Source organism: Misgurnus anguillicaudatus, chromosome 5, assembly GCF_027580225.2.
Source record: "Misgurnus anguillicaudatus chromosome 5, ASM2758022v2, whole genome shotgun sequence".
In the NCBI taxonomy this organism is placed as follows: Eukaryota; Metazoa; Chordata; class Actinopteri; order Cypriniformes; family Cobitidae; genus Misgurnus; species Misgurnus anguillicaudatus.
In genome coordinates, this window is record NC_073341.2 from 27,242,640 (window position 1) to 27,254,291 (window position 11,652).

The 11,652-nt window shown below is 39.8% G+C and overlaps 1 protein-coding gene across 2 annotated transcripts in view; it reads left to right on the forward strand.

Moving 5' to 3' along the window:
* Positions 1 to 10,996, forward strand: part of LOC129414540 (uncharacterized) — a 29,681-nt gene extending 18,685 nt beyond the window's left edge. Inside the window, exons 2-7 of one of the 2 annotated variants that reach the window (XM_055168603.2) lie at positions 1,637 to 1,862; positions 5,829 to 5,886; positions 6,371 to 6,458; positions 6,713 to 7,290; positions 9,735 to 9,869; positions 10,342 to 10,996. In XM_055168603.2, coding sequence (XP_055024578.2) covers positions 1,729 to 1,862; positions 5,829 to 5,886; positions 6,371 to 6,458; positions 6,713 to 7,290; positions 9,735 to 9,869; positions 10,342 to 10,896 — 1,548 coding nt within the window. In that variant the 5' untranslated portion in view covers positions 1,637 to 1,728 and the 3' untranslated portion in view covers positions 10,897 to 10,996. The remainder of the gene's footprint in view (positions 1 to 1,636; positions 1,863 to 5,828; positions 5,887 to 6,370; positions 6,459 to 6,712; positions 7,291 to 9,734; positions 9,870 to 10,341) is intronic. The other variant, XM_055168604.2, reaches the window with a different exon arrangement.
* Positions 10,997 to 11,652: the final 656 nt, after the last annotated feature.

An 11,652-nucleotide genomic window follows, 5' to 3' on the forward strand; every position in this document is an offset into this window, starting at 1 on the left:
GTAATTACACATGCAAATCACTAGTAGGCAGTATCCATGTAACCCACAGCCAAAGAAGAAGCAGCTTTGCCAGAACCAACAAAAGTAGAAGCAGCATCGTATGTTGTGTATGTTTTCAAAAAACGGCACGTTGACAGCAACTATTGTTGGAGCTTGAGATGTTTAATACTGAAGAGCAGATTATTTATTTAAAACTACAAAAAATAGGGGGGGGGGCAATGGAACAGAAGATGAGGTGTCAAAATGTAAATGTACACTAAATATGTTTATTGAAAATTTCTTATTGAACGTGTCATCTTTGAAATGCATAAATTAATCCACTTATATATGTTTGTGTGTGTGTGTGTGTGTGTGTGTGTGTGTGTGTGTGTGTGTGTGCGCGCGCGTGGGTGCGTGTGCACATACATAAGTGACGTTTTTCAGATGACACTAGACATGATGAACCTGCATACAGAAGAGAGGTTACTCATGCAGGCTAAAGCTGAATGTGCTTGAAACTGTCCAGATGGAAAGTAGATTTCTTGAGTAGCCCCCATCACTCTCACCATTCTCAAATTCGTGTCAGAACAGTTTTTCCTAGAAACCATATTCACCTTGAGCAGTTATAGTAGCACATTCGCTCTGACCTTGCTGTTTTAAAGTGCAATATTTTATAGTAGCAATATTCCACACTAGGGTTTATGCACAACTGTGTAAATACATTTTTACAATGTACATTATATACAGTTTTCTTTCTGTAAATCTGCAAATAACTCTCTCACTTATGTATATTATTTGTTTTAATTCTACATATTTAAATGTTGCTATTTCTCCTGTTTATGTATATACGTTTGTAAGTTTGTAAAACCAGAATACATTTCTCATGCATGTGTGCACACTTTGCAAATAAAGCATTTGATTCTGGTTCTGATATTAATTATAGCTGTTTATAATTTACAAAACTTAATCATACAACAACACACTTCATTTTTAATGTACTATTATACATTAATAGTACATTGTCTCTCTCTGCTATTATAGTTTTTCACTATGGCGGAACGACATGGAAGCCTTCTTGGACTTACCCGGTCAATGTAAATAAAGAGGAGAAATTCTAAGCTTACAAAAAAGTCAGATCATTGGCAGAGGTCATTTGACACCAACAAAGACATATTTATGAATAAAGACATTGATTTTACTTAATAAATAAATAAAATACTTAAAAAACTACACATTGTCCCTTTAAAAGTCTTTGCAAATACTGTATCTGTCTAAAAAGTGCTTTACAGTAAAGTGTATATTGCACAAAGCTGTGCTGTTTGTTGCTTGCAGCCACAAACAGGTAAGATACCTGATGCTTGTAAATCTTTACATGAAAAGATGAAGAATGCCCCCCGGTTGGAGGCAAACAATTCCACACAAACGCTAAGTGACAGTCAGTGGGCAGAAAATGATACACTGACGGAGAGACCCACAGGCAGAAAGAGAGAGACAAAATAAACGTTAAAGAGAAAGAAAAAGAAGAAACGGTGCGGGAGACTCATTCTGTGACATTTATTCATACTTCAGATAGACATAAAATAAAGATTTGTGTTTTGTTATTATCACTCAAAGCCAAGAAATGAATATCTCACACCTCTGCCATTTCTTTTTTCAGATCTCACAGACAGTGTGACCGTTCGAGCGCGTGTGCATATGTGTGTGCACGTGTGGGGGCGAGAGTGAAAGTGTGTGTGTTGGCACTTCCACATGGCCTCCATGCAGGACGGGGTGAACTTCTCAACTCATCCCTACAGCAAAGTACTGCTGCTGGGGGCCATCGCCGCAGCCTCTGCCTTCGTCGTCACCATCATCATCGTTGTCCTGTGCGTTGGCTGCCAGAGGTGGGTCGCATGAATAGCACACATCCATATGAATTTGCATCATACAAATGTACATATCAGCAGATAAAAAACCATACCTTTTTAACATTAACTCTTTCCCTGCCCGCATTTTTTATGATTTTCACAAAAGTTTAATGCCTCCCAGAAATGATCTTCTTTAAATATATAACATATACTAATTGAAAGAACAGACCCTATTTAAAAAATAAAAAAGTTTCATCCTACCTTCATTAGTTTTTTTTATCACTTCTCAAATATGGGTAGGTTTTTTTCACACCAAACCAAATTTTGAGCAAAAAGCTGAGATAATAAAATTTTTGTAAAGGACTTTTGTCCCGGAAATGTTACCAGGTCTCCATCCCTGGTTCGATCTTGTTATCAACACTGGGAAATGTTTGCATTCACGCAGAAGAAACTCATTTTTTTGGGTTCAACGCTCTGTGTGAAAGGGGTTATAGAGATCCTGTGGGAGAAAGATAATGAGATAACTAGACAGCAGGATGTGTTTTCAATATTGAACATATTTTTCATTTGATGTTTTTCCTTCTGTTGTTCATCATCTGAAGGTAGAAGACATGGTTAGAAGACAATATTTAAAAAGTCTCACAGCCGGCAGGTGCTCAAGGGCACCTCAGTTGCAAATTCATAGCTTATGTTTTGAAATTTCCTGCCTTTTTCTATTATCTTATTAAAGCAATGCATGGCAGAGCGTGACGACTGAATGTTTTTTGAGAAGAACAAACAGATGTCTGGTGAGATTCGGTAAAATATTTGACAGGCCATTCTGGGGCAGGTGTCTGGATCATTGGTCCTGTTCATGTATGTTTTGTTTTATACAGTTTGGGGGGAAATACTCAATTAAAAAAATATTCATATACTTTATAGCCCACTGATATTCATGTAACAAATCTTAGAATTGTGCCGATTGTTTATTGTTTTTGTGCCGAGTCATGTTACCCATCCACTCATCCTTCTGCTGTTTTAAATGTCAATCTGTTTGTTTGTGTGCTCTGACAAAGCCTACTAAAAATCACACGAATTTCATGTGTTTTTCACATGTGATCACATTTAACATGTACAAAATCCTTATATCACATGCAGTTTCTTGTGAATCTATATAAAAGAATACTGGTCTGCGCTGATTTTATTTTTACCTGTCTTGTAGTGTATTACATTGTCTTCTGTCTTGCAACGTTTGCACTAGGTTGCACACATTCACTTTTGCATGTTTTATGTAGTTCAGTGTCTGTATGTAGCACCATGGTCCTGGAAAAACGTTGGTTGCATCGAAAACTAAGGCAGCTGACTTGTTGCCTCGCTGGCTCTTGATGCAATGACTTTGGCGACATGAAGGCAGCTTTGGGAAACACATTCGGACAGCCTTTATTGGCAGTGTAATGGAATTCTGTTTAAAAATATATACTAGCGCTTTTGTGATAACTAATTCAATATTTGAATATGCTAATTTCTTGCTAGAAATGCAATCAAAATGTGTAAAAAGGTAAAATATAACCTTATTTACACAAAATTTGTGTTCCAGCTGCTTTCATGGTTACAATTAAATTTTTTCAAAGTCGACCAGGCTCGACCAATCACATTCCCCAAGCATACCCACACGTAAAATTGTAGGAGAATACAGGAAGTAATCCAAACGCTGGATTCGGACGTGCCTTGATGATTTAATGCCTTCGAATGCTGTCTCCAAAGGTAGCATTTTAGAGATTTCTGGCGCAGACGTTATCTCATTTCACTATGTACCACACTGCTATATATGGCTGAAATGACAATAAAACTATTTTTGCCTCTTTTTCTTGACTCTTCCCATATAAAAACTGAACAACGTCACCAAGTTTCACATGATCATGTGTTTTCGCACATGTGAATTTGATATGGCTTTTCTGTAGGGGTAGACCGAGGGCCAACCTTCTGAACTCTGATGAAGCCAATACGGAAGTGATTTAAACTGCAATTCATCAACTGGCCGCAAAAATGTATCGACTTGGCTCTAAAAGGGAGTCAATTCCCATAGACCTCCATGTTAAAATTGCCAACTTTACAGTAGAAAATAATATGTTTACAGCCTGGTACAAATTTTTTTTGCCCTTCATGAAAATTTTTTTTGTAACTCATCCGTTTAAATTATATTAAGCCTTACATTTCTGCATAATTAAGCGCGTGGACACTTGAGGGACCATTGAACAGCCACTGCTGTCACTAGAATCGAGCTAGACGGGCGTGCTTTTAGCAACCAGCCACCTCAGCTTCACCCACGTCCCACCTTTTTACCCATTTTCAGATATCCTCGACTGTGACGCGTGGCTAAGGTGGCGATGGCAGGCACTGCCTACTTTAAAGGATTAGTAATAATTTTCTTTAAAAACAAAGTCCAGGACTTTGCTCACCACCATGTCATCCGGGGTGTTGATGTCTTTCTTTGTTCAGTCGAGAGGAAGTTGTGTTTTTTGGGGAAAGCATTCCAGGATTTTTCTCATTTTAATGGACTTTGATGGGCCCCAACGCTTGACAGTTTTAATGCAGTTTAAAATTGCAGTTTTAACGCAGCTTCAGAGGACTCTAAACAATCTCAAACGAGGCATAAGGGTTATCTAGCGAAACGATTGTCATTTTTGACAAGAAAAATAAAAAATATGCACTTTTAATCCACAACTTCTCTTCTTCCTCTGGCTGTTTGACGCTCCAGCACGACCTCACGTAATTGCGTAATGACGTCGAAAGGTCACGTGTTACATATTTGAAACACACATTTGTGGACCATTTTAAACAATAAACTGACACAAAGACATTAATTAGTATCATTCGACATACAACAACGTCGGAACGGTCCTTTTTCTCCACATTGGGGCGTAGTTTCGATATGTCATTCGTGACCTCTTGACGTAATGACGTATAACGCGAGGTCGGTCGCGTCACACGACTAGAGGAAGAAGAGAAGTTGTGGTTTAAAGGGACACTTCACCCATTTGCATTAATCTTTGTATACGTTGTAGTTAGAACCCCAGTCATGTTTTTGAATGGTCGTGCATCATTTCCTCAGTTGCCGCTGAGACAGGAGAAATACAGATTTCAGTGTTGCACTTCCTTCTTTCAATGATGTAAAAATCGTAATTTTGCATCATTGAAAGCAGGAAGTCCAATATCTTTATTAAGGGGGTGAGACTACAAGCACCCCTTTTCTCGGTCAAATAGGCACCAAATTCTAAATGTATGTTACATTTCGACTACAAATATGACGCACTTTCAATAAAGATTAATGTTTCTACAGGTGAAATGCTCCTTTAAAAGTGCATATTTTTATTGCCAAAAATGACAATAGTTTCGCTAGATAAGAAAGACCCTTATGCCTCATTTGAGATCATTTAGAGTCCTTTGAAACTGCAATTTTAAACTGCATTAAAACTGTTAAGTATTGGGGTCCATTAAAGTCCATTAAAATGAGAAAAATCCTGGAATGTTTTCCTCAAAAAACACAATTTCTTCCGACTGAACAAAGAAAGACGTCAACATTTTGGATGACATGGTGGTGAGTAAATTATATGGATTTTTTTTAAGAAAATGGACTAATCCTTTAAGCTTCAAAAACGATCTTCAGAAACCTATGGGTGACATCACGGACACTATGTCCATCTTTTTTTACAGTCTATGGTGTAGACACATTTTTCTGAGGAGATCTAGAATAATGTGTCCATACACAGTTACATCCGATTGAATGACTTCCCTCAAGCAGTTTATAAAATCAGCTGCCTTAAATCCTTCGAGTTAACCTAATTGAAATATATGTTTTCTCGTTGTACAAGATAAACAGTTGGAACTATGCAACACAATTGAATCAGAAAGCTTAAATGAACATCACTTCATCATAAATCAATATCTAAATGGAACAATACTGAAATGCACTTACTGCTGGTCAGTTGGGAAACCTGGAATCTCTCTATATGTGTTTTACAGGAAGGGGAAGACGCACAATGGCCCTGGAGAGGAGAGGAAGCACAGACTCATGGACATGGTGAACATCTTTCTTTCCTCAATCTTTTACTCTTTTGTATAGAGCTCAGTTCTGGGCTCTGTTCCACTTCTGGTCAACCAGTTCATGTTTTTGTTCAGGATTTAAATTCTTCTCTCACACTACTTTTCAAGTAATGAATTGAATTAATGGCACCTCCTGAATTCTTCTTAGTCAGCTCAATGGAAATAGATCTGGCCCAAAGTTGAAATGGATCTCAGTTCACACAAAATAAAAAAAGGTTTAAAAAAATGAAGGGGTGACTTTTAATTTTCAACTGTTCTTTTAAGGGAACTAAAGACACATTTATTGTAAAAATCTTTAACATAACTTTGCCACCAGCATCCCAAAGTGCTGGTCTTTTTGGTAGGCTTGTATTGTTTTTTACTGTAAACATTCCTATACATACATACTTTTCCATCAATATAATACTAAAGAACTATTTGCATTTGGTACACTATGTAATAATCTGTGCATTTGTTTTCAGAGTATACTGCGGCAGTCCAAGCTGCGATCCATCAGTAAGTCAGACACCAAGCTTCATGAGATGAACAGACTCAACTGCAATGGCAAGAGTATGTACTGTACAATCACATCTCTTGATAGTTGATACTACTTCACACATACAGTACCAATAGTTCGGGGAGTGGGGGGAGTTAGTTAGTACCCGTAAGTAGCCTACTTTTACTCTATAGTGATTGGTATGTGTCTGCTGCCCTTTGCCTATGCAGTTTCGAGCAAATGTTTATTGTCTTGTCAAAAAACATTAATTCTGGTTATCAGATTTTACATCATTAATGTCTCGTTACCGATCTGCTGCTCTCTGTAGAATCTTCAAAGAAGAACCGTCCCGCCAGCATGGATCTACTTTTGCTTCCCAGCCGTCGCTCAAACTCAGACCTGCGTTCTCAGGGCCGCCAGCTGCCTCAGATCCCCTCTGGCGAGGATGGGGAACACACATACGCCGAGGTGGGCCGCCGTTCCTCTCCAACGCGCGGTGCTGAGGACGCCCGCTATGGCGTCGGAGGTCGAGCTGGAGAGACGGACACACCCGCCCCACCGGCAGTCCCTGCTAACACTCCAGCCCCACCTGATCCTGATGGAGACTGCTTAGAGGGTGGGATGCCAGAGCCAGAAGCCCTCCCCCAGGTGGTGAACACGCCCCCTCAACCCCAGGAGACAGTGGAGTACGCCTGCATCAGGAAGGTCAGGAGAGCGGACAAAGCGGCCCAGAAGAGGGACAATGGAACGGACACAGAAGACGGTCTTGGACAGCAACAACGACACAGCAGTGGGGAAATCCGACATGCCCCACCCACTCACCAAGCCCCGCCTCCTCCGCACCCACACAGTCAGAAAATGCCAAGGAAAAATTTGGATGCATTCAACGTTCCCTCTTTTCCTAAGGTAGGTACAGAATAATAATAAAAAACTATGTTTTATGTAATCATAAATACCTTAAAGGAAAACGGCACAGTTTTTCAATATGTTACTATGTTCTTACCTCAACTTAGATGAATTAATACATGCCTATCTTTTTTTCAATGTATGCACTTAATCTTTGTACAGCGCGTTGTGAATGTGTTAGCATTTAGCCTAGCCCCATTCATTCTTTAGGATCCAAACAGGGATGAATTTAGAAGCCACCAAACACCAATCGCTACGTTGTATTTTGCGCCACCAAACTTACTTGTGTAACTACCCATGTAACAGTCTTTAAATAGAGAAAACATGGAAGTGTTTGGTGGCTTCTAAACTCATCCCTGTTTGGATCCTAAGGAATGAATGGGGCTAGGCTAAATGCTAACACATTCATGACGCGCTTTACAAAGATTAAGTGCACGCCTTGAAAAAAGATAGGCATGTATTAATTTGTCTAAATTGAGGTAAGAACATGGTAAATATTGAAAAACGGCGATGTTTTCCTTTAAAAATAGAAACGTGCAGTCAATTGCTCACTCTGTGTTAGTGTGCTTCAGCAATGCAAATATACTTCCTTATTTTCTCCATGAAAAGCTGTCCAAATCAGTGGTACTTGCGAGTGTTTAGATGTCCGTCCTCAGCTTTTGGGGTGCTGCTTACCCAGAGGCCATTTACTATGAGGATGATGCAACTGCTGGAAACCTGCAGACTAATTCTCAATCAGTCGAACCCAGGCGAACAGCCAGACACAGAAATTGGGCCAGTCCAAATGGGGCACAAAGCAAAGCTGCTATGGTGAATGGAGGAATCTGCAACATGCTAATCCCTGCCTTAAAAATGGCGCTGGGCTATGCCCCATTGCCCACCTTTCGTTTTCCCTGCATAACAATGAGAAGAAAGTGCAAAGCAAGCATCAGTTCGCTCTTTTAATGCCAGAGAACAGGAAACACATTAAGTCCAATATCATTAGATCCACTGAGTGGGTAGACATAAGGAAAGCATTAAACTGGGGGATTGTACTCTGATTATGCTACATAGGTTTGTTGTTCAGGGAGACGAATTTTGAAGTGACTCCTCATCTGATCTCAAATACATTTTTATGACTAAAGCACTATTCTGAAGAGGTTTATTATTTTATGTTTATGCAAAATTGTAAATGTATCTATCTAAGAAAACCCATGATCTGTAACAAACCATAAAACTTTAACATCACTCCACTCAGGGTTCCTACGGGTCCTTGAAATCCTTGATAGTTTGTGAATCTGGAGGAAAAAATTCAAGGCCCTGGGAAGTTTTTGAAAATATACATACATAGATACAGGTCATTGAAAGTGCTTGAATCTATTTTATGCAAGAAGTTTTCTGGGAAAAAATCCATATTATTCTGTGTGTAGTGTAGGATAATCATTAAAATTCTAGACTTTTAAGGACACGTGCTAAACTGTTCACTTTAAGTGTTTATATCTTCTGTATGCAAATGTTGATTCATACCAAAATGCTTTTTTGCATAGTTGTGTTTGACACATGAAAACGTCACGGGTTACGTATGTAACTGTTGTTCCCTGTGAAGGGAACGAGATGCTGTGTCTCCCTTGCTATACTTCCCGCGTCCCTGTAACACCGTCTTTGGCAATATTTCAGATAGCGATACTTCCTGGCTCCACGTCACCCTCTCTTTGTCGTTAAGCCTCACCATTGGTTGAATTTGATGTACATATTCAGACGCACTTACCCCTGGAAGCGTCCCCAAAATGTCACCGCAGTGACGCAGCGCGAGTTCCCTCAAAAGGGAATTGTAACAATGTATCTTAAAAGGTATCACGATGTAACCTTGCTCTCACTTGAAATGTGTCACCACATTTAGTCCTTGAATTTGAGGGTTTTGAACCTGGAAAGTCCTTGAAAGGAATTTGAAGTTAAGGTGTGTGAACCGTCGTCCTCCACTGCACTGCTACGAAGAGTCATGTGATTGCGGGTGGTGTCGACGTCCTTTGCCAGCGTTGCATTTTCAATAATGCACGACATGTCTTGAGATGGGAATACCCGATCTGTCCGCTTACATTGCGGACACGAATGCATGTATCCGATTCGTAGGCCTGAAACCGATATATCGGAATCTATGCACTTTTTTACTGCTTACACATTCTTTGGTCATATCCGATCTGTGCCACATGAGGGAAAAAACTGCCAAATGCATGCATGTAAATGTAATTTAAGCTGTCATCTGTAAAATAGAGGAGACTATTTGAATAAAAACTCCTCAACAGTAAAGCCATGAACTGTTAAAGGACAGTGTGAATACACTGTCTGTTTACATTACACTGTGACGTTCTCAACCTTACTCTCTAGTGTTTACGGTTTGAGATGGCTACTTGTTAAACTGTAATATAATATTTATTCAAAGCAATTGTTTTTCTGTATACATTCAGGAGGCAGTGTTTATGGGAAATGGAGAGCAGTATATATGGAAACCTCCGGAGGAGGATGACATCATCTTCCAGCACAAGCAGATGGGTATGCTGAGCTCTCACATGGCAGAGAACATGGCAGCATCTGCAGCAGGGGTCAGTATGCATTTCAAACAGTTAAGACACATCCTTCACTTTATCTGTGCAGTTCAGTCTTGTAGATATCATTGAATTTATATAGCACTTCTAATACAGCGGGGAAAATAAGTATTTGACATTTTGACACATCAGCATTTTTATCAGTAAGGGGATTTCTAAGTGGGCTATTGACACAAAATTTCCACCAGAGGTAGCCAAATATTGAATTCATACAAAGAAATCAGAACATTTAAGTATACAAGTTGAGTATACTAATAAATACATAATAAATGACAGGATGCAAATGATGGGTAAACTGATATTGAATCACCTGTAAACCTATAAATGTGTATTCTTCAAAATAAAAAGTTTGTTTTTGCATAAAATCATTCAGCAGGAGCAGTTTAAACAGACACACAAATAAATTGTTGTGCATGCAGACGTTTTTTCCATTGCAGATTAAGACGTTTGTCTCTATGTTGCCATGTAGATCACAGAAATGTATTCCAAGGTCTGCAAAACAGGCAAGAAGAAGCGAGGCATGCCCGGCTCACCCCCAGCCCCAAGGGACATCAGTGGTTATAGGACCTTGGCTCGCGTTGACCGCGGTGACCGTGATGGGGGTTTTAGCGTGGTAGTCAAACCCCAGACGTGGGCCCCGCAGGAGGGCAAAGGCTCCAGAGTTCCCCCTGGCTGCATGGAGGACCACTGCTACGAAGCCATCAGCACAGAGGAAACAGACCTGGCTTATGAGACCATGGAGGGTGGGGGCGGTTGGAGGCGTGACAGGCCTCCGCCCAACGCCAGCGCTACCTTGCGGCCCAAACGAAAAAGACCCCAGCAGCCCCTGCAGCAACCGCCTCCGCCCCCTCCACCGCCTCAGCAGAACCCCAAACTGCAGCATCATACGGCAAAAGGCCTGGTGATTCCTGGGGAGAGCCTGTATGAGAGCATCCCTGATCTGAAGCAGGGCTCAACCACCTCCAGCACAACCACAATCTTTACTTTTAACGATGGCATGGAGATGTACGTCACCGGCCTGTAGGGGGAGCTATGATAAACTTTTATCTTGGAGACAGCAATGTGTGGGATGTGTATTTTACATGGGTTTCAAGTATAAACTGAGCATTTATTGAGTTTTGTAAGTCTAGTTGAAGATCAGTATTCCTGCGGCACAAAATGATAGAATGCTTACATGAAAATATTACTCAATGAGTTCAATTAGCACACCTTCATTGCAAAGAGGAAACGGTCACCAGTGCCCTTCACCAGCCACAACATATCACAAAAGACATAACATATCACAACAGACATAACATATCACAACAGACAGTAGCATCACTGGGATTCCTGTATAAAGACGTTTATACAGAATCCTTGTTTTTTGTTATTTACATGTAGTTTTAGACGAAGTGACCATCGGAATTGCGGGTCAAAGATTTATTCGATGCCTAGAAAATCCCAAAGGACAAACAGTGAGCACAAGTCAGAGCACATCTTCTGAAAAAGCACAGAGTTTAATATCATTCTTGCGGCCACCTGATATATTTTGACTAGATGTTGTCAGCAAAACATTGACCCCTATTTTAACTTATTAAACCTTATTGGAAAGCCAAGCAAAACATTATTGCAAAGCAAATTATATATTGACAAAAAGTCTATATTTAATCTGTTCATAGAAGAGTTAATCCTATTTAAAAGCTATCTTTAAAAGCTTTAGAAAATACACCGTCCTATTTTTGTAATATAAAAGCATTTATTTGTGTAAAAATTAATGCAAAGTTAAAACCAAGATTCTTAT